This window comes from Hibiscus syriacus, unplaced genomic scaffold, assembly GCF_006381635.1.
Source record: "Hibiscus syriacus cultivar Baekdansim isolate YM2019G1 unplaced genomic scaffold, ASM638163v2 tig00112339_pilon, whole genome shotgun sequence".
Lineage (NCBI taxonomy): Eukaryota > Viridiplantae > Streptophyta > Magnoliopsida > Malvales > Malvaceae > Hibiscus > Hibiscus syriacus.
The window spans coordinates 575900-599787 of NW_024063304.1; the positions used below are offsets into that span (position 1 = coordinate 575900).

At 33.3% G+C, this 23888-nt stretch overlaps 1 protein-coding gene across 2 annotated transcripts; it reads left to right on the forward strand.

Annotated features, from left to right (window-relative positions):
* The first annotated feature begins 17600 nt into the window (after positions 1-17600).
* On the forward strand, positions 17601-22329 carry LOC120177858 (dnaJ protein ERDJ2-like). 2 transcript variants are annotated; one of them, XM_039183849.1, is made up of 10 exons: positions 17601-17844; positions 17930-18025; positions 18350-18470; positions 18576-18682; positions 18783-19000; positions 19258-19435; positions 19555-19674; positions 20189-20275; positions 20794-20904; positions 21327-22329. In XM_039183849.1, exons 1-10 carry the CDS (start codon positions 17659-17661, stop codon positions 22134-22136), a joined length of 2034 nt encoding a protein of 677 aa, XP_039039780.1. In that variant the 5' UTR covers positions 17601-17658; the 3' UTR covers positions 22137-22329. The 2 variants fall into 2 exon arrangements, with proteins under 2 accessions (XP_039039780.1, XP_039039781.1); XM_039183850.1 differs by having other exon boundaries at positions 17601-17839; positions 17925-18025.
* Positions 22330-23888: the final 1559 nt, after the last annotated feature.

Below are 23888 nucleotides of genomic sequence, written 5' to 3' on the forward strand. Positions count from 1 at the left end.
ACCTTTTGTCTAGATAGTGATTCTTAGATTCGAGAGAATTAAGATAGATCTACGTGAACAATAGAATGGATCCGGGATGGTAATGTTCTAACTTGTCTACCTTAGAGATAAGGAGCGGGTTTCAATCGACTAAAAGGGATAGACGCTAGAGTAGGATAGACAACGACTATAGTTTACGCTGAGAGGTATTGCTATAACTACAGTCTGACAAACCAAGGGTTGTAGTTAATGCTGAGTAGTATTGCCATAGCAACCGTCTAAGATTACTTAGTAATCCTGTCGGGCAGCTTAAGCAAGTCATAATAATTCATTCTAGAGTTAGAATAATTATTGTCAATACAAAATATTAGCATAAGTGCTCTGTGATAAGTCTGAATATGTGAGGTGTTTGAATTGTATTTAAATCAGCACATGTCTTTGTTTTGTTTTATTTCAGTAGTCTGCATATTTATTTTGTCTCGACCAAACTTTTCTACAATCATACATTATAGTATTTCCTTGTTTTATTAATATTAGATTTTTAGTTTGACAAGATAGTAGGAATTATCTTGTGACAACTAGTTCTAGTTGTGGTGAAGATTAAATTCTAGACCAATCCCTGAGGAGATGATAACTCACTTACTCTATATTACTTGATTCGACTGTGTATACTTGCATAGAATTTCTTACCTTAGCATATACATTTACAAGCGATCAGGGGACCATGAGAGTGCACATGTGGCTCGATGAATGTAACACCCCAAATAATGAAGTATAATTTCAACTACCCAATAATAAATCATATCTGATTGTATCATAGTAGCCTAGTGGGTCCTACAAATGTGATAGTGATTTGGTTGCAATCTTCTACCTTATCTCATTAAATAATAGTTTATTCAAAATATTTGGAACCATTCATTGATAAGATATTGTGGTGAAAAGTCATATTTGAAACAGAGAACCAATAATCCATTTCGGTTACTCTATAATTTGATGAATAGACCAACAAAGCAATTAAATAATGTTAATAGAAAAAGAAGGAAATAGAAAGAAGATTCAAAGGAAAAACAATCAGGTGGCCTTTGGAAATGAAGTTTGATAATTAGAGCAATATGTTCGTTCGGGGTCGTTGCTGCTACCTTTTGCATCATCATCTTCAGAACTCAACAGATGCAAAAACAACACCAGCAGTACCAGAAATTGCTGTTCCAGCGTTACACTGATGACAAAGAACCATTTATGAATGTTATGACTACAGCTGGAAATGAAGATAGCACAACGTAGATAGGGAAAGAAGAAATAGGTTGATCCTATATCACGAACGAGGCATCAGAAAGGGAAGCTATGGAGGGCCTCTAGCCAACGTCGATCTGTCGTAGCTAAGTCTGCCGCCCCTTGGAGCTTCCTCAATTTAGAACTGGTCAAAGGGTCCAAAGCAAATTCGAAGACATACGAGGCAGCCATGGTTTCTACTTTAAAATTCAAATGGAGATAAGCGAACTGGATGGGAACATAGAGAGCCTCGGATCTGAAACACTTTTTGTAGATCTGCATCTATTTATAAATATTCTCGATGATCAGAGACTATATTTGTGATAAGGAGAATGAGACGATTCGAACAGAATAATTTGGGTTTCGACTGGCGGTCAATGACGACGACCGATGTGGTGTCCACCGGCGGTTAATGGCGGCCAATGATCAACCGTTGCAACCTCCTTGTTTGAGATATGAATAGCACAGAGGATTAAAAAAATAGAAAGGAAGGTTGCGTTAAATGAAGAAGTGGTTTCATAATTACTTTTGAAATCACGTGTATTGGGTGTTGAGATAATAAGATGGACAAATCATAGTTTGAGTCCTCTATGTTTGGTAAGGTTCTAACTTGTCCATCAATTTTAATAAAATTTCACATAAGCTATGATATTTTAAATCAAATCGATTTAGTCCCTAATTTTAGTAATTAAAAATTTTATTTACTCTTAAAGTTTTTAGTTTTAACAATTGGGTCCCCAAATTATTAATTAGATTCTAATAATTTATTTTTATGGAAAGGAAAATTATTTGAAGTCGTATTTGTACGATGGATGGTCCGTGTTCTTGAGAAAAAGATTGGAAGTTAGAAATCAAGTTGGTGAGAATAAATTTGATAGTCATATTTTGGGTTTTGTTGACGTCCTAAATCCGAATCCGAAGTCTATTTCATCAAATTCGAACCCGGTAAGCTGTTTTGACTGATTTATCACTCGATCAGATCCGTTTTTCGAAATTAAGCTCCGTTTTTTATATAATTTCTGTTGATATGCATCTGAGGAATTATTGGAAGTTGATTTCAAGATCGAGGGCGTTCAAATGGAAATTAATGGTCGATCAGTATGGCACGAAAATTGAGGTAATACTTTACTACCTCTTTATGCTTTATGGAACATGTTGATATCAGTAAATGCATGAATAAGATAATGTTGATCACTTTTGTGAAGTTGAATAATTTATACACTTGATATGAATGTGGTAGAAATTCTGCAACTGAATACGGATCGAATGACTAAGATAAGAGATTGATAATTGTTAGAATTAAATTACAAGTTTGTGATTGGTGATAAAGAAATCAGCTCTGGATTTGTAACTTATATTTTATATCATCAAGGGTTAAATGTTAAAGGTACTTGGATGAAAAATTATGAGAATACTCTGATATGTTAAAATTACAAAATTACCCTTATGTTGGAAATGATAAGAATTGTCCCTGGAAGTTGATTAGTAAATCTGAAAAGACATATTGATCTGATAAAACTACTTATGTACATAAGAAATGCTAGTTTTGTATAGGAAATGCGAATAACCGGTTTTTAAAACCAAGAGGGTTTGTGCAAGATATTAGAATTCTATTAAGGAATTATTTCAAGATAGGAGAATGTTCGGGAAAGCAATTGATCATAGGATCTCTAAATTATAATTATTTTTGTTAAGAGCTAATATTGAAATTATCTGGTTAAGAAATTAAAAATGCCCTTGAGAGATAAAATAGTCTGAATTGACCCTGAATGAGATAGTACTTTGAGGATTTGTACTTAACTCAATTAATTACGAATTTAATTGTTAAGATCCTGTCTTTGTACAGAAAAATTTATAATATTCCGTTTGTAAAATCTGAGAAGACACTTGACCCGAAAATATTCGAATAAGGAGTAAATACTTGAAGAGTAATTTATCGGAGGTATTCTGCTGACAAATTGTTCAAAATGACTGAAGTAAATGATAAGATTGAATTAAATAATAAGACCGGATGGAAGGAAATGATTGAAATATTCTAGAATTATAAAATGACCAAATTACCCCTGGAATGGAAATGACTCAAGAATGTCACCAAGCTCAGGAATGAATGATATACTCAAGCTTTGAAATGAATAGAAAAATGTTGAGCAACAAAATGACCAAAATGCCCTTATGACTTAGAATAAGTAAATGTCTTGGATTAATTAAGAAATCCAAATAAACATGGATGTTGTGCTACCAGTAAAAGTTGTGGAACGCAACTTAAGTGATCAACCAACGTTAGTACTATATCATTACCTGAATGATATAAGTATCACTTGAATGTTTATTCATCTTCTCAAATTTGGATCGATGATAATTATGGAAGTATTTGGCTCAGCTCAACTCTAGAGCGCATACAGTACTAATAAGTGGGTATTCGTTAGTCAAATCAACCACGAATACCAGAATAACTTTATTATATGAATAAATTGAAATGAAATGAAGTACAACGTGTATTTGAAATTCAGAAACGTCTGAATTATTCTGGAAAACTTTAAAGTAATCGGGATAGACTTGCTTACCAAACGAACTAAGTAACATCAATGACTAAAGATTAAATAGGTGATTTGATGAGTTTGGAAACACTGTTGAACTTACATGATGAATTGTCATTATGGGTTATGAGCCATGGATCAAGTAAGTCAGTATTTCCTGATATTGTTGAAACTTGGAAATGAAATAAAGACCGTTGGAAGATTTATTCAATGATGATTATGGGGATGATCTATAGATCTGCATTATGGTATTAAAGAGTGAATACACTGGAAGGATAATGAATTGACTTGTTGACATGCATCAGTTTGAGAGTTGTGTAACTCGAGTTGTTTGATAATATGATCGATATTCGTAGATTGTAAATGACTTGAATCTTCGATTCTATATTTCATCTAAAATCACTTCGGTCATGTTTGGAAAAAAAATAAGTAACGCAGAAGGAAAAGATTCTGAATATCTCATTTGGTTCAATTGGGCTGAAATCCTATGAATTCAAAGTATATTCCTGAATACCCCTGATTGTTTGGGTAATGGAATCACTCGCAGTAAATCTGAATTTAGAATTATTATGTATAAAGGTTCCTGAATGTTTTCCTAATGCACACGAAAATATAGTGGGATTCTAATGTATCAACCTTAAATGTCTGGCTAGATCGGTTAGTAATCGATTCTCCTCAATAAGACCTTGTTCCTGAAATTCGATCAAATTTCATAAGTTTCATGTTATCCAAAATGATAACTACAATGGCCTCTGAAAATACTTGGATTCTCTAGTGTGTTCCCTAATTATTACTGAACTGTTTTATTGGTTTTAATATGAGGTACACTGAGTTCTTTGGTTATTGTTTTATTGATGCACCAATTTAATGTGATGATTTATGGAATTTGTGTCACGGTGCAATTGAACTTTTGGATTGAATTACAATAGTATAGCTCTGATCAAGCTAATAAATAGAATGGGCCTAATGTGACTCTTGGGGCCCCAAGATACATTAGGTTGGCTTCCCTTGCTGTGTGCTTAGGGTAAGCTATATGGACTTGGACTTACGGGCTTAAGGATACAAGCTATAAAGCTTATCCTTAGGTTGGCTTTCTTTTTGCTGTGTACTTAGAGTAAGCTATATGGAAAATAGTTTTGGAAATTACTGATGGTGTACAAGAAAAGAGTTTAAACTATGATTTTCAAAAGTTAAATTTCATTATGATTTTATGAGATTTACTGAACTATCATTTGATAAGTGTACCTATTATGATTTTATTATACTGTTGGAACACACTAGACATCCTATTCGATCTCCTGAAAATGTCATACTTTGAAAGGTTTCTTATTAACTGAGATTCATGGCTTCTACTCGATGAACTTCTAAGGGAACCCCAAATTATTCTGCAAACTGGTATACGTATGATTCAATAAGGAAATTATATGGCTTTCCATTTATCTACATGTCATGTAGCATCATCTGGTAGTTCTGTATTACTGAGCTTTCCGAAGCTCACTCTATTACTCAACATTGCACGTTAAAAGAATTGTACCAGTGCAGCTATCGACATCAGTAAGGTAGTTCTTCCGGCGTTGTTTTCAGAGTATGATACATGTGATTAGGGGGTATGTAGATTGTATTTTGTTTTATATACGAGTGTGAAAATATATTTTATTTCTGAATGCTGATAAAGCAATTATGAGTTACATGTTTTAATAAAAGTTTTAAATTTTCTGTTATTTTTACAATGGGTCGCTACGGTGACCCTAATGTGACACTCCAGATCGGATTGAGATATCCGCATCGGTCTGAGGGGTTATATTTAGTGGTATCAGAGCTATGGTTTGAGTCAAAATTTTCATGATAGATGGTCGGTCAAATGTCAAATGATGTCTGATCAATACATGCCCCTAGATTACAATCGTACTTCTCTGAGTCGGAACTCCAAGGTTGATTCCCTATCTGTAAAGAGCAAACCTAAGTTTTTATCCGTTAGGATTCTACCGTTTTATAAAGTAATACCAGTAACGTCTATCAAAATTCTGCAAAGTACCTCACGAGCCATGTGAGAGTTACTCATCTGAGAAATTTCCCCAACTCCATAAATGAAATTGGGATATGATATAGCTCTACGAACCTATTCTCGTATCCAAGGCTGAATTGATTATACAAAGATATTTTCGTTCTGATTTTTTATTGGAATGAGGGAGAGTTCTGAAAAGAATGTATACTCAGCTGGTTAAGGATTAGTAGAAGATCAGTAATTCTGTAAAAGTTATTTAAAGATATGAAAGAACTTATGGAATTTTCATTTCTACAATTCTATGACATGAATGAATTTCGAGGACGAAATTCTTTTAAGGAGGGGAGAATTGTAACACCCCAAACAAGAAGTATAATTTCAACTACCCAATAATAAATCATATCTGATTGTATCATAGTAGCCTAGTGGGTCCTGCAAATGTGATAGTGATTTGGTTGCAATATTCTACCTTATCTCATTAAATAATAGTTTATTCAAAATATTTGGAACCATTCATTGATAAGATAATGTGGTGAAAAGTCATATTTGAAACAGAGAACCAATAATCCATTTCGGTTACTCTATAATTTGATGAATAGACCAACAAAGCAATTAAATAATGTTAATAGAAAAAGAAGGAAATAGAAAGAAGATTCAAAGGAAAAATAATCAGGTGGCCTTTGGAAATGAAGTTTGATAATTAGAGAAAATATGTTCGTTCGGGGTCGCTGCTGCTACCTTTTGCATCATCATCTTCAGAACTCAACAGATACAAAAACAACACCAGAAGTACCAGAAATTGATGTTCCAGCGTTACACTGATGACAAAGAACCATTTATGAATGTTATTACTACAGCTGGAAATGAAGATAGCACAACGCAGATAGGGAAAGAAAAAATAGGTTGATCCTATATCACGAACGAGGCATCAGAAAGGGAAGCTATGGAGGGTCTCTAGCTAACGTCGATCTATCGTAGCTAAGTCTGCCGTCCTTGGAGCTTTCTCAATTTAGAACTGGTCAAAGGGTCCAAAGCAAATTCGAAGGCATACGAGGCAGCCATGGTTTCTACTTCAAAATTCGAATGGAGATAAACGAACTGGATGGGAACATAGAGAGCCTCGGATCTGCATCTATTTATAAATATTCTCGATGATCAGAGACTATATTTGTGATAAGGAGAATGAGACGATTCGAACAAAATAATTTGGGTTTCGACTGGCGGTCAATGACGACGACCGATGTGGTGTCCACCGGCGGTTAATGGCGGTCAATGATCAACCGTTGCAACCTCCTTGTTTGAGATATGAAGAGCACAGAGGATTAAAACAAATAGAAATGAAGGTTGCGTTAAATGAAGAAGTGGTTTCATAATTACTTTTGAAATCACGTGTATTGGGTGTTGAGATAATAAGATGGACAAATCATAGTTTGAGTCCTCTATGTTTGGTAAGGTTCTAACTTGTCCATCAATTTTAATAAAATTTCACATAAGCTATGATATTTTAAATCAAATCGATTTAGTCCCTAATTTTAGTAATTAAAAATTTTATTTACTCCTAAAGTTTTTAGTTTTAACAATTAGATCCCCAAATTATTAATTAGATTCTAATAATTTATTTTTATGGAAAGGAAAATTATTTGAAGTCGTATTTGTACGGTGGATGGTCCGTGTTCTTGAGAAAAAGATTGGAAGTTAGAAATCAAGTTGGTGAGAATAAATTTGATAGTCATATTTTGGGTTTTGTTGACGTCCTGAATCCGAATCTGAAGTTTGTTTCATCAAATTCGAACCCGGTAAGCTGTTTTGACTGATTTATCACTCGATCCGATCCGTTTTTCAAAATTAAGCTTCGTTTTTTATATAATTTCTGTTGATATTCATCTGAGGAATTATTGGAAGTTGATTTCAAGATCGAGGGCGTTCAAATGGAAATTAATGGTCGATCAGTATGGCACAAAAATTGAGGTAATACTTTACTACCTCTTTATGCTTTATGGAACATGTTGATATCAGTAAATGCATGAATATGATAATGTTGATCACTTTTGTGGAGTTGTATAATTTATACACTTGATATGAATGTGGCAGAAATTCTGCAACTGAATACGGATCGAATGACTAAGATAAGAGATTGATAATTGTTAGAATTAAATTACAAGTTTGTGATTTGTGATAAAGAAATCAGCTCTGGATTTGTAACTTATATTTTATATCATCAAGGGTTAAATGTTAAAGGTACTTGGATGAAAAATTATGAGAATACTCCGATATGGTAAAATTACGAAATTACCCTTATGTTGGAAAATGATAAGAATTGTCCCTGGAAGTTGATTAGTAAATCTGAAAAGACATATTGATCTGATAAAACTACTTATGTGCATAAGAAATACTAGTTTTGTATAGGAAATGCAAATAACCGGTTTTTAAAACCAAGAGGGTTTGTGCAAGATATTAGAATTCTATTAAGGAATTATTTCAAGATAAGAGAATGTTCGGGAAAGTAATTGATCATAGGATCTCTAAATTATAATTATTTTCGTTAAGAGCTAATATTGAAATTATCTGGTTAAGAAATTACGAAAATGCCCTTGAGAGATAAAATAGTCTGAATTGACCCTGAATGAGAGAGTACTTTGAGGATTTGTACTTAACTCGATTAAGTACGAATTTAATTGTTAAGATCCTGTCTTTGTACAGAAAAATTTATAATATTCCGTTTGTAAAATCTGAGAAGACACTTGACCTAAAAATATTCGAATAAGGAGTAAATACTTGAAGAGTAATTTATCAGAGGTATTATGCTGACAGAATTGTTCGAAAGGACTGAAGTAAATGATAAGATTGAATTAAATAATAAGACCGGATGGAAGGAAATGATTGAAATATTCTAGAATTATAAAATGACCAAATTACCCCTGGAATGGAAATGACTCAAGAATGTCACCAAGCTCAGGAATGAATGGATATACTCAAGCTTTGAAATGAATAGAAAAATGTTGAGCACCAAAATAACCAAAATACCCTTATGACTTAGAATAAGTAAATGTCTTGGATTAATTAAGAAATCCAAATAAACATGGATGTTGTGCTACCAGTAAAAGTTGTGGAACGCAACTTAAGTGATCAACCAACGTTAGTACTATATCATTACCTGAATGATATAAGTATCACTTGAATGTTTGTTCATATTCTCAAATTTGGATCGATGATAATTCTGGAAGTACTTGGCTCAGCTCAACTCTAGAGCGCATACAGTACTAATAAGTGGGTATTCGTTAGTCAAATCAACCACGAATACCAGAATGACTTTATTATATGAATAAATTGAAATGAAATGAAGTACAACGTGTATTTGAAATTCAGAAACGTCTGAATTATTCTGGAAAACTTTAAAGTAATCGGGATAGACTTGCTTACCAAATGATCTAAGTAACATCAATGACTAAGGATTAAATAGGTGATTTGATGAGTTTGGAAACACTGTTGAACTTACATGATGAATTGTCATTATGGGTTATGAGCCATGGATCAAGTAAGTCAGTATTTCCTGATATTGTTGAAACTTGGAAATGAAATAAAGACCGTTGGAAGATTTATTCAGTGATGATTATGGGGATGATCTATGGATCTGCATTATGGTATTAAAGAGTGAATACACTGGAAGGATAATGAATTGACTTGTTGACATGCATCAGTTTGAGAGTTGTGTAACTCGAGTTGTTTGATAATATGATCGATAGTCGTAGATTGTAAATGACTTGAATCTTCGATTCTATATTTCATCTAAAATCACTTCGGTCATGTTTGAAAAAAAAAAGTAACGCAGAAGGAAAAGATTCTGAATATCTCATTTGGTTCAATTGGGCTGAAATCCTATGAATTCAAAGTATATTCCTGAATACCCCTGATTGTTTGGGTAATGGAATCACTCGCAGTAAATCTGAATTTAGAATTATTATGTATAAAGGTTCCTGAACTATTTCCTAATGCACACGAAAATATAGTGGGATTCTAATGTATCAACCTTAAATGTCTGGCTAGATCGGTTAGTAATCGATTCTCCTCAATAGGACCTTGTTCCTTGAATTTGATCAAATTTCATAAGTTTCATGTTATCCAAAATGATAACTACAATGGCCTCTGAAAATACTTGGATTCTCTAGTGTGTTCCCTAATTATTACTGAACTGTTTTATTAGTTTTAATATGAGGTACACTGAGTTCTTTGGTTATTGTTTTATTGATGCACCAATTTAATGTGATGATTTATGGAATTTGTGTCACGGTGCAATTGAACTTTTGGATTGAATTACAATAGTATAGCTCTGATCAAGCTAATAAACAGAATGGGCCTAATGTGACTCTTGGGGCCCCAAGATACATTAGGTTGGCTTCCCTTGCTGTGTGCTTAGGGTAAGCTATATGGACTTGGACTTACGGGCTTAAGGATACAAGCTATAAAGCTTATCCTTAGGTTGGCTTTCTTTTTGCTGTGTGCTTAGAGTAAGCTATATAGAAAATAGTTTTGGAAATTACTGATGGTGTACAAGAAAAGAGTTTAAACTATGATTTTCAAAAGTTAAATTTCATTATGATTTTATGAGATTTACTGAACTATCATTTGATAAGTGTACATATTATGATTTTATTATACTGTTGGAACACACTAGACATCCTATTCGATCTCCTGAAAATGTCATACTTTGAAAGGTTTCTTATTAACTGAGATTCATGGCTTCTACTCGATGAACTTCTAAGGGAACCCCAAATTATTCTGCAAACTGGTATACGTATGATTCAATAAGGAAATTATATGGCTTTCCATTTATCTACATGTCATGTAGCATCATCTGGTAGTTCTGTATTACTGAGCTTTCCGAAGCTCACTCTATTACTCAACATTGCAGGTTAAAAGAATTGTACCAGTGCAGCTATCGACATCAATAAGGTAGTTCTTCCGGCGTTGTTTTCAGAGTATGATACATGTGATTAGGGGGCATGTAGATTATATTTTGTTTTATATACGAGTCTGAAAATATGTTTTATTTCTGAATGCTGATAAAGCAATTTGAGTTACATGTTTTAATAAAAGTTTTAAATTTTCTGCTATTTTTTCAATGGGTCGCTACGGTGACCCTAATGTGACACTCCAGATCGGATCGAGATATCCGCATCGGTTTGAGGGGGTTACAATGAAGGACCAATTCGTGTGATCTTCATTGATCTTTAACATGGAAACTTCATCAGATGTGTATGGGAACCTAAGAATGCAGGTGGACCGTTAGATGGTCCATTGTGGATAACGATAGCTTACATGAAAGCTAAAGGACTCCTATTGGTGGTGGTAGTTGCTTGGAAAAATTAGGGTTTAGAAATCCTAACACATTTGGGATAAATTTGGATCATCGTATATATTCTTGATCTGACGGCTAACATTTGGCTCGTTGGGAGCATTTTGTAAAACCTTAACTCCTTTGGTTATAGTGCACGGGCCTCCTTGATGGGCTTAGGGGCTGATTTGGGTCTCATCTGGGATGCTACAATTGTAAATAAATGTAAATTGTTTTAATTTGCATCGATCATATATTAATATATTTAATATATATGTATATATGTATATTCATAATTAGTAACAACTTAATAATTGAAGCTATTATTATATACTATAATAGAAGTAATATACGACCTACATATTTAATTAATAAAAAATTATTTACTAAATATATGCAAATTAATTAAATAAGGCAACAAAAGAATATTTGAGAAATAAAAAAACTTCTGCACAAAAGTTCAAAATAAAATTCGAATGAAACTTAGTTTCTACAAAGCTAATCCACCCCCTCTTTGCTATATTTTTGGTTGTGTATAAAGCTTAAAAATCCCAATTAGTATGAGAGTTTTACTCATTTGAAGGTCATACAACATCTTGAGACGATCCTTGAAAAGTTCTGTCAATTTCCAACGCAACTGAGAAGATGACTTCCACGTCTGACTCCTACTACCTTGAGGACTCTCACTCCATTAAAAGGTCTCATTGCTTCAATGGAGCAAATTATTCCTATTGGAAGAATAGGATGATGTTGTTCATTCAAGCTATCGACCTTACGGTTTGAGATAGTATCGTTGATGGTTCTACCACCCCTCTAAAAATCGATAGGAGTGGACAAATGCAGATAGAAAGCATGCCCAACTCAATTCCAAAGCCATGTATATCCTTTTTTATGCTCTTGGCCCACAATAATGCAGTAGAATATCTTCATTCTCTAATGCTAAGGAGATTTGGGACAAATTGGAGGTGACCCATGAAGGAACTAGTCAAGCGATGAACTTCAAGATTATCATTCTCAATTTCAACTACAAGAACTTTAAGATGAAGTCGGATGAAGACATAAAGATGATGTTCAATCATATCACTTCTATCATCAACGAGCTTAAAGGCTTTGGGAAGGTTTATCCTAATAAAAAAGTAGTGAGAAAGATGCTCTCTTCCTTACGTCTTAGGAAGGAAAGGCTACCACCATTGAAGAAGCTAAGGATTTAGAGTTACTCACTCTTGATGAGTTCATTGGTTCTCTACTCACCAATGAGATGAGACTCCAAAGAAATAAGGAAAAAGAAGAAGAAAAAAATAACAAGAAGGAGGATGAGGTAGAAATCGCCTTCAAGTCCACCAATGAGAGTAATCAAGACTCAAGTAAAGAAGTGAATGAATATGGAGAAATGATCAAGCTCTTCAAAAGATTCACATGATTCATTTCTTCCAAAGGAAAAGAAGTGAAGCATGAATCGTGTAAGAAAAAGGGTCCCCCGATGTGCTTTGAGTGTCAAAGAATGAAACATGTCAAGTATGATCGCCACCTCTTAAAGAAGAAGGGATGAAGAAAAAAGAAGGCTTTTGTGGCTGCTTGGAGTGATGAAGAAAACTCCAATGATGAATATTAAGTAGCCAACCTATGTTTCATTGGCATCAAAGAAGATTCAAGGGTAACTTCTAACTCATGTGATTTAAATTTGTATTCATTTAAATAGTTACAAGAAGCCTATGAATAATTGTATTTGGAATTTGACACCATGAATTCCAAATATAAGAAATTGATTTCTAAATTTAAAAATGAAAATAATTTTCTTTTAAAAGAAAAACTAGATTTTGAAAAACAAATGAAATTTTGAAAATGATTTTTGAGTTTTCAAAAATCAAAATTGGAGGTTTAGAAAAAGAAAATCTTGATTTGAAAGTTAAGTTTGAATGCTTAACAAAAGAAGAATAAATAATTCTAAAAACAATTCATCTATATTAAAAAATGGAAAAATGCTCACATTATGATTTTCATGGTCACAATGTACATACTTTTCCTATATAAAAAAAATTTAAAATCAGACAAGTATGGGTTTCAAAAGAAACTAGAGACATTGGTTCTAAACCTCTAGGATACAAAGCAACTTGGGTACCAAAATCCAAATAAATGTCTCTTGTAGGTTTATGTCGGGGCAATGGTGATAAAGGTAAAGAATCTCAAATGCTCTGGCCACGCAAGAAAATAGACGGTTACCTCTAAACTTAAAACTTTTTGATTTTTTATATTGGTTGCCTATTGAGTTTTATGAATGCATGAGTGTTGAGCATGAATGTTTACATATTTTTGCTATCTCATGCATATTGAACAAAACTAAAAAATAGAATTTTATAGAATAAAAATATATTCTATTACATTGAAACAATTAATCTAATATAACATTAATAAACTTAGAAAATTGATTAAATTAGGGACCAAAATTATAAAAGTAAAAAGTTGGATTGAAAAAATTAAGGGCCTCAATTATGAAGGTAAAAAGTGATATTAAAAAAATTAGGGCCTTTAATGATAAAAGTAGAAAGTGAGATTGAAAATATTAGGGACATCGATTATAAAAATAAAAATTAAGATTAAAAAAATTAGGGGATCAATTCTAAATGTAAAAAGTGAGATTACAAAAATTAGGGGATTCAATTATAAAGGTAAAAAATGGGATTGAAAAAGTTAGAGGTCTCAATTATAAAAGTAAAAAGTGAGATTAAAAAAATTAGGGGCTTCAATTATAAAGCTAAAAAGCGAGATTGAAAAAAATTAGGGGCCTCAATTATAAAGGTAAAAAGTGAGATTAAAAAAATTAGGGCTTTAACTATAAAGGTAAAAAAGTGATATTGAAAAAAAATTAAGGGTCTCAATTATAGTAAAAAGTGGGATTGAAAAAGTTAGGGGCCTTAATTATAAATGTAAAAAGTGAGATTGAAAAAAAACTAAGAACCTCAATTATAAGACAAAATGTAGGATTACAAAAATTAGTGACCTCAATTATATAAAAATAAAAATAAAATTAAAGGTCTCAATTTTAAAAATAAAATGTATTATTGAAAAATTAGGGGCCTTGAGCAATCGCTCATGCCGCTCCATATAATAGTCGGCTTTGTGTTAAAAATATGTTATGATGAACATATTTTTTTAAAATTCAAGTTTTTAATGAATTAGTTCATCATAATGATTTTTCTCAATTTATGTTTTTATGTATTTAAATAATTTTTTATCTTGACCTAAATTTGAATGTTTGTGCATGTGTTCTCACTTATGATATATCGATATCAATTTTAAATGCATAACATTTTGAGTACTTTATGCATGCATCTAGTTCTTTTATTGTCACAGTTTCTTTGAATATCAATTTTATTCTCATGTTTAATGAAAAAGTTTCAAGTAATGGAAAATGCACTCACATATGGTTTTGGTTGTATAAAAATAGACTTTTCACTAAGGAAAGAACAATTTCTACCGCTCATGAGGGATAACATCATTAATTGGTATAACAGATTTGAGAGGTGATATTTGTTCAAAATTGCATTAGTTAGTGGTCATAAAGCACGACATTTTAGAATCCTTTAGGGGCACATAATATGAAAATATTACTAAGGCTAATGGTTTCCTTTACAAAATTAAGAAATGTTTTCCCAAAAACATTAAAGCTTAAATGACATCATTTATTTACTTCTTTGATGTCTATAAAGTATAAGGATCAAGAAAATGTGAGGGTGTACATTATGAATATGTTTCCTATTGCTTCAAAACTTAAGACACTCAAGATCGAGTTTTTCTGAAGAATTATTTGTTCTTATAATTTTAGTATTGCTTCCTATAGAGTTTAATCAACTCAAAGGGAGAAATGAAATAATAAATGAGCCCATTTTTTATTGTTTGCAAAAGGAAAAAAGGTTAAAGAATAATAAGTTTGAAAATACTCACTTGAAAAGTGCATATAAAGATAAAAACAAAAATAAAATTAGAATGTAGTGATTAAGGGTCCATCTCAAAAGAGACAACAATATTTTATAAAGGATTGTTCTCTTTTGTAATAAGTTGGGACATATAAGGAGAAATAAAATTCTAAATCATTAAGAAACTAATTTGATTATCTTGTGATTTAGGGGTTATAAGTTTTATGATCTCATCATTAGAAATACTTTTAAGGTGAAATCTATAATATTATTTTTTAGGATGTTGAGTTTGGAGAGAGAAATAAGGTTTGAGGAGTTGATTTTTGAGGAGGAATTAGATTATAACTCAATTCATATTATCAGTTTTGATGATATATATGTGTGTTCATCATGTTGTTAATCAAGAAGTGAATCTAAAATCTCAACAAGATTATTTTAAACAACTCTCTATTTAAGATGATAAATTATTTCAGAAGAATAAACTCAACAACCTCAAAGAACAAGTATCATTAAGAAGATCCATTAGATGAGAGAAATGCTATTTAAATTATTATGTTGTATTTATCCAAAAAATAAGGATGATAGTGGAATGATGGAAGATGATCTAATCAAATTTCGTTATGTCATAAATGTTTTTACTCTCAAAAGTAGATTAATGTCACGTAAGAAGAGTATAAGTTTTATACAAGATAATAAAGTTTGAGAACTTGACTCATTACGTGAAGATACAAAATTGATTGATTGCAATTAGATATTTAAACCCAAGATGAGTGCAAATGGTCATGTTGACGTGTATAAAACATATATTGTATCCGAAGGATATACTTAGAAAGAGGACATTAATTTTGATGACACTTTTTCTTTGATTTCATTGAAAGGCTCTTTCAGGATAATAATGATACTTGATATACCATTGAGAAACATATAACATTGAGTTATATAAATTGGATTTTAAAATTGTGTTTCTCAATGGTAACATTAATGAGATGGTTTATATAGTGTAGTTAGAAAATTGTGTCTTATGATACAAAATTAATGATATGTAAATTAGGGAAATCCATTTATGAGCTTAAATATGACTCTCTTCAATGGTATAACAAAGTTTATACATTTATCAGGAAACATATGTTGCACAAGTGGGAGATTGTTGGATTAAAATTCATAATTATAGGCATATATTTATAATGTATATTGTTATAATAAAATATGACATAAATTAAGTGATCGATTATGTTATAAAGTCATAAGGTATTAAAAGTACCATGGAAATAAAAGTGTAGATACTATTAAAGTTGTATTTATAATTTGACGAGGGTAGAGTTATAAGTACAAACAATAAATGATTCTTAAATCAGTTATATAAAAGAGTTATGGTCCCCCAAGAAATAGATCATCTTGTATTTTCTCTTATCCCTGCCAGAGAGTTTATACTTAACAGAATTATATCTTCTTGGAATATCACAACAACAAAAAAGATTCAAGGATTTCAAATTATCGATTAATTCGTGTACCTTTCCGCATCTAGTATTGTTATTCTTGATGATTTGACATGATTAGATCCTGAATAATTTTCATATTTACAGTTTGATTCTAATAAATTTCTCATCAAGAGATTTGATTCCAATAATGGCAACAATATATCCATCTTGATTGGATCTAATAATTATTATAGACGTTTCAAGACTTATATGACACTATTTTATTGATCTAAAAAACTTTCCTAATTTAAAAATTAATATTAAAAATAAGGGTATGAATTAAAAAACCTCAATGGTTAGTGATTTATTTTTATTACTTGAGTTCATGAGTTCGAGTATCGTAGATATCAAGAATATAAGTGTTCATTGTCACATGGTAGAGAGCCTTTGAATAAATATGAATAGTCGGATGATCATTTGTGAACTTTACCTTAAAAATATATATTTTCTTTTAAATTTTTACTTATTTTTAAAAATAATATCAACTTATTTGATTTTTTAGGGAAATAACTACTAATTTTACAAATACATATATATAATATTGAGGTAGGGTAAGGGAATAAAGGCCGGGCTTTTCCTCTTCATCTAAGAGCGGTGGATGTTGTTGGGCTTTGAATCATAGAGATCTGGTATGCTCCTGCTCTAGCATCTCTACTAACCAAAGAATAATAATAACAATAAAAACGAATTTTCTTCTGCTGAAACTCTTTGCTTGCGCCATTGAAATTCGCTCTGCTTTGGTAATTTAACACTCACGTTTTTGCTTCTCTTTGGTTTTTTCTTTATTAAATCAATATATCGAAGCATATATAAATATGGCTTTATTTATTTATTTATTTTCCTGGAATAGAAATTCATTGAATTTAGATATTCATGCGGCGGTAATTTCCAGTTTTAGGTTAACTATTCGAGAATTGACGGAATAGTATTTTATGTTGATTAACTGTATTATTTTCAATTTAATGGTAGTTTTGGTGCGAATTAATTTTATATAACATTTATTCTTTTTGTATGTTAAAGGAGAATTAGATTATGCATATTTTGAATTAAAATCTTATATTTAGTTTTTTTAATTATTTTCAGAGTTGCATAAAGAGAAAAAAAGAATTGAATTTTATTTTTTTGAAGTAAGAAGGTGAATATGGGTGCGTCAGAGGAGAACAGTGCTTTGTTCCCAATCTTTGTGTTCACTCTAATGGCTCTGCCATTAGTGCCATACACTCTAGTTAAGATATTAAGCGCTTTTTCAAAGAAGGCGATGACTATTCACTGCCAGTGTTCCATGTGTTCTCGGTCTGGGAAGTATGGGAAATCGATTTTCAAACGGGTTGGTTCTCTTCCAGTTTCTTTTCATTTATGGAATGGCATTTCGGTTTGAGTAATATTTCTGATTCTTTGGATTGCTTTGACAGATCTCAAACTTCTCTACGTGTAGTAATCTTTCCCTTGTGCTTCTTTGGATTGTCATGGGGGTGCTGATATACTATATCAGGCATACAAGTCATGAGGTACTTCATTCGTTCTTAATTTCCAATGACGACATGATTCTATTCAAGAGTCGGCTGCTGAATGTCATCCTCTCTAATGGAACTTTGGGTTTAGGTGAAGAATTTAAATCTCATGTGTGGTTTGAAAAAATGTAGACATTTATTCTCGCCTAATTGTTTTTGATTGTAGAGTGATGGTCATATACTAATATCTGATTGGTCGTGTATTAATATATTAATGCAAACAAGCAGTTTGTTTGTTTCTTCAACATTGTTGTGTATGCGGTGTGCCTTGGCTTTTCTCATGAATGAATGTGATTAATCTTCATTTCTCTTGATTCTCAGGTTAAAGTGTTTGAGCCATTTAGTATTCTTGGTCTTGAACCTGGAGCCTCAGATTCAGACATAAAGAAAGCATATAGGAGGCTTTCCATTCAATATCATCCTGATAAAAATCCGGATCCAGGTTATAGGTTTTAATATTTGTTTCAAATCTGATTTTCTTAGCAGATCATTTTCCCCCTGAAGACCTAATACCTATCCACCTTATTCCCCTCCGTGTTCATCTCAGAGGCCCATGATTATTTTGTCGAATACATTTCAAAGGCTTATCAGGCCCTGACAGATCCAGTATCTCGGGAGAATTTTGAAAAGTATGGCCACCCTGATGGCAGGCAGGTAACAGGATTCTTTGTTTCATCTGTTATTGCAAACACTACTAGTTTCGTGAACGAGGGATTTTAATTCTGAATTTTTTTTTGTTGGATTCATAATTAAGGGGCTTCAAATGGGTATAGCCCTACCTCCATTCCTGTTGAATATTGATGGAGTATCAGGTGGAATACTGCTTTTGGGAATAGTTGGAGTATGCATTCTTCTGCCTTTGGTGTTGGCTGTTATATATCTCTCAAGATCAGCCAAATATACTGGAAACTATGTGATGCATCAAACTTTGTCGGCCTACTACTATTTCATGAAACCTTCTTTAGCTCCAAGGTACATATTTCCTCAACTGATGTTTATTGTGAAAACAAAGTTAACTGGTGCTTTTTGTTAACTTCATAAAGAAAAGAGTTTTTCTTTGTGTTTCTAAATATATAGAATATTTCAGTAATGACTCGAAATTTCCCATCCTCCAACAATTCAACTAGTTTAACGAGAGAGAGAGAGAGGCTTCACTTTAATTGACCATGTTCAATAAGACTTGCTCTTGTTTTCATTTTGCTTTTCTCAATAGTATTCTAATTTTGCAGCAAGGTATTGGATGTCTTTATAAAAGCTGCAGAATTCATGGAAATCCCTGTTCGGCGAAGTGATGGGGAGCCACTTCAGAAATTATTTATGTTGGTTAGGAGTGAGCTAAACTTGGACCTTAAGAATATTCGCCAAGAACAAACCAAGTTTTGGAAGCAGCACCCAGCTTTAGTAAAGGTGACTCACATGCAGCCATGCCTTAGTCTATTTATTTTATTATCTTATTCTTTCAAATACTCTGAAGTTAAGGCTCATTATTCTTGCTGCAGTATGTTACTCACCTTTCTACTTTTCAGACAGAATTGTTGATCCAAGCCCAGTTGACACGTGAGTCTGAAGCTCTGACACCAGCTTTGTTGCGTGATTTTAGACGCATGCTTGAGCTTTCACCCCGCCTTCTTGAGGAACTGATGAAGGTGAATTTAAAATTTTCAGTTTTTCTAGCACATTAATGGATTTGTTGCACTCAATTTTTGAAAATCCTCGCTTGTTCTGCATTCATATTTTAACATATTGATAAAATTAGCTCCTGATTATTATTTTTTCTTTAAACATGATTGATATTATTCTGGAAAATTTTTGTTATTGTTGTGCCATCTAAGAGTTTTGAAGGATTTAGTAAGAAATTGATTGCATTTACTATCTCAGCATCTTTGGTAAAGAAGTGAAAAAGAACAAGTTGGTCTTGCAATCCATTGCAGTCTCTCATCCTAATCATAATTTTCTAGATAATTAATGCAATAGGACTTAATATTTTGAAATTCCTAGACTGCAAAACCGTTTCCTCTGTAGCAGGCAGTTATGTTTGAGTGCATTTCCCAAGCTCTCTGCCACCTTATAAGTTTCTGAACAGTTACTGCTTGCAAGTCCACATATTCTTTTCCGCATACATTGGAGTTGCAATAGTAAGTATTTTACATATGAACACAGATGGCATTAATACCGCGCACTGCTCAAGGACATGGATGGTTGAGACCTGCAATTGGAGTTGTTGAACTTTCTCAGCATATCATTCAGGTATGCCTATATACTCATTCTATGGAATCTTTTCATTTTTTCTTGGAAAATTTGGTGCTTTACTGCCACTTTTGGTGCCAAATTATGTTTTAGTTACCTCCACGTATGTGTTTCATTCGCAAAATATCAAAGGGAAAAATGTTAATATGAAAGCATAATATTAGATTGTTTGATTTGCATATCCTTAGCATTAAGGTGAGTGTAAGAAGGATCAATTTACTATATGGGCACGATTTAGGCTTTTTCTTTCTTCTTTTAGAATTAGCAAGCTGTATCTCCTTCTGGAGATTAAAGTTGATTATTGCTTTTTGGTCTCACACTGTTGTATCAGTTGTCACTTGTCAATATGTGTGTGTGGCAGCTTCTAATAATTCAGTAGGTTGTCTTAACTGCGATTTGTTTCTGATACTAGTATATCTAGTCATTCTCTTTTAAAGAGATTTTCTTTTTACACTATTAACTCTCAACATATTGATGACCATTTTTTATTTGAACTTTTTATATATTCATTGAGCCAGGCTGTTCCACTAAGTTCAAGGAAGGTTGCTGGGGGATCTAGTGAAGGTGTTGCACCGTTTCTACAGTTGCCGCATTTTAGTGAGGCCATGGTTAAAAAGATAGCACGGAAGGTAGTGATTGCTCCTTTTATTGGTTTTTTTACTGCACCAAAAGAGTCTTGATGCATCTGCAGGAATACTGTGTTGCCACCTGTGTTTAGGCTGCTTTTCAGGTTATATCGCTTTGGTGCTTGGTTAATATCTTTATGTCGAGACGCACCATGTCAACCATTTGACAATGTTTTCGGATTAAATTATTTGTGGGTTAGAAAAAAATGCCAGTTGATGGGATGAAGCCTCACTTCAGATTGAAATTTTCAAATTTATGGAAATAGTTATATTGTCTTGGAAAGAGGTGAAGATGTTCTATAAACGATGTTGCCTTGATGATGTGGTGTAACATGCAAGAATCATTGGACATGGCATTAATTAACATTTGCATCCGTTTTCGTATTATTCTTTGGTTTGTAAATTCTATTTCACCATGCTTGCAGAAAGTGCGAACGTTTCAAGATTTCCGTGACATGACCTTAGAAGACCGGGTTGAACTGCTGACTCAGGTTGCCGGATTATCTCCTACCAAAAGAAAAGATCTAGAGATGGTTCTTGAAATGATGCCTTCCTTGACAGTTGATATCACGTGTGAGACCGAAGGTGAAGAAGGGATACAAGAAGGTGATATAGTCACAATGCGTGTTTGGATCTCACTTGAGCGGGGGAACGGCCTCGTTGCTGCTCTTCCCCACGCTCCTTACTACCCCTTCCACAAGGAGGAGAATTTTTGGTTGCTGCTTGCAGATTCTGTCTCCAATGATGTTTGGGTCTCCCAAAAGGTGAGCTTCATGGACGAGGCCGTGGCCATAACCGCGGCATCCAAAGCAATTCAAGAGTTGAAGGAAGGCTCAGGGGCAAGCCTGAAGGAAACAAATGCAGCTGTTAGGGAAGCTGTTGAGAGAGTAAAGAGTGGGTCAAGGTTGGTAATGGGCAAGTTCCAGGCTCCTGGTGAGGGAAATTATAACTTGACTGCATTCTGCTTGAGTGACTCTTGGATCGGCTGTGATAAGAAGACGAACCTAAAGATCAAAATATTGAAACGGAGTCGAGCAGGTACAAGGACCGGTCCCTTGTCAGAAGAGGGACCTGTCATGGAAGAGGGGATTGAGGAGGAAGAGCAGGAAGAAGAAGATGAATATGATGATTATGAGAGTGAATACAGTGAGGATGAAGAAGACGGAAAGGATTCAAAGAGGAACAGAGTTGTGCCCGGTGCCGGTGCTGCTGCTGAAAATTCAGATAACGAGTGAACTTTCCTAATCTTTCATTTTATTTTTGTGAGAAAACAAGGGATGAATCCTTTTTATTTTTTTGATATTGCAAACATCGATTACAAAATATGCAAGTTCACATCTTGATACGAACTTTAAATGTTATTTGCTTGTTTCATAGATTCCTTAAAGCCATTCAGTGTTCAGTAACTTTGGGGGCCGATTTCAAGGATGAAGTGCAGTTTTGTTGCATTTGGCTTGCTCTGCTTGTAGCTAAATCACACTGTTCCATTAATTCTTTCCATAATCTACTTGAGCAAATGGACAACGATAATAATATTGGCTATTAACACTAATTCGAACATATATTGATATAGCTTGCAGGAAATTAAATATCAATAATTGGTAGGGGCGTAAATTAATCGAGTTTGAATGAATAGAGTTATGTTTATATTCTTGTTTTATAATAATGGAATCCATTTTATACAAAACGTACTGGTTTGATACATTCCAGTTTGTCGAAATAAAATCAAACGTACTGGTTCTCGACAAAGTCCAGTGAACAAGCGAGTGTGCTACCCTATTTGCCTCCCGATTGATATAAAACACTTTTAAGGTTCGGATGGTATTTGAGGGCGTCACGAGCTTTGTTGAGCATCGATCTAATTACCGAAATATCTTCTTGGTTGTTTGCCAATCTATTAATAATCACAAGGGCATCCCCTTCAATAACCGCATCGGTCCACTCATTTTCAAGAGTAAATTTTATACCACAGTCGAAACCGGGGTGTGACATCCTTCCAATCTGCGAGCAACTCTACCTAGAATCATGCCATGTGATCTCTTGCGACAACTCCATTGGCTGCAGCATAGGATCCAGGCAACCAAGCTCCGTCCATATTGACTTTGACTTTCCTCTCAGGTGGCTTGGTCCAAAGAGGCTTTGTTCTCTTGTTCCTCGAGGAGCTGGTTAGGACTGCAATCCCGTTGGCCTCTTTGAAAGAAGATCCGAGCACCCAAGAGGTATTAACGGCTGCTCCTGCATCTTGAAGTTCGTCGTCATGTACTCACATATTGCGTCGATTCCATAAGCTACATAAGAGATTAAGCAATTTAGTGAAAAGGCAGCTCTTTCCAGCCATTCTTTGCAGGAGGAAGTTTGAGCTGTAATGATTGAGACGTCCAAAACCGATAGGGTGAGGACTTCCCTTGACAATGAGCAATCCTTTTAATCTTGCTTATAGACATAAGCCATTTCTAATCCCGACAGCAACCAGTCGAGATCCTGTGGGGAGCGCATCGTGTCCAAGCCTCCATCCAAAAATTTTAATCTTGGGGAGTGTGGGAAGTATTGTCAGAGCTTTCCAAATAAACAAGCGATCCCTTCGGTGTCGGTTTGCATCAAAATAAAAGAAAAATGAGAACCAAGAAAATGAGTCAACAAAAGACCTTATAAATGAGTTGATAAATGAGCCAATAGAGATTTTGGTCGTGAACATAAACAAACCGAACACACATCTATTCATGTTCGTTTATTAAATGAAATAAAAAAAAATTGTTCATACTAATTTATTTAGCTTAATAAACGAACGATTCACGAACAATTGATCGAATGCTCTGTTCATTCATACCCTTAGTAACTAATTCCAAGAAAATATAAAAATAGTTGGTATAAGAAACTTAATTTACAAGATAAACTATCAAATAAGTGCCTCAAAGTTCACATTTATTTCTATCAGATTTAAAGGACACTTTATGTCCACAAAACAAGGGATTATATGCTTCCTTAAT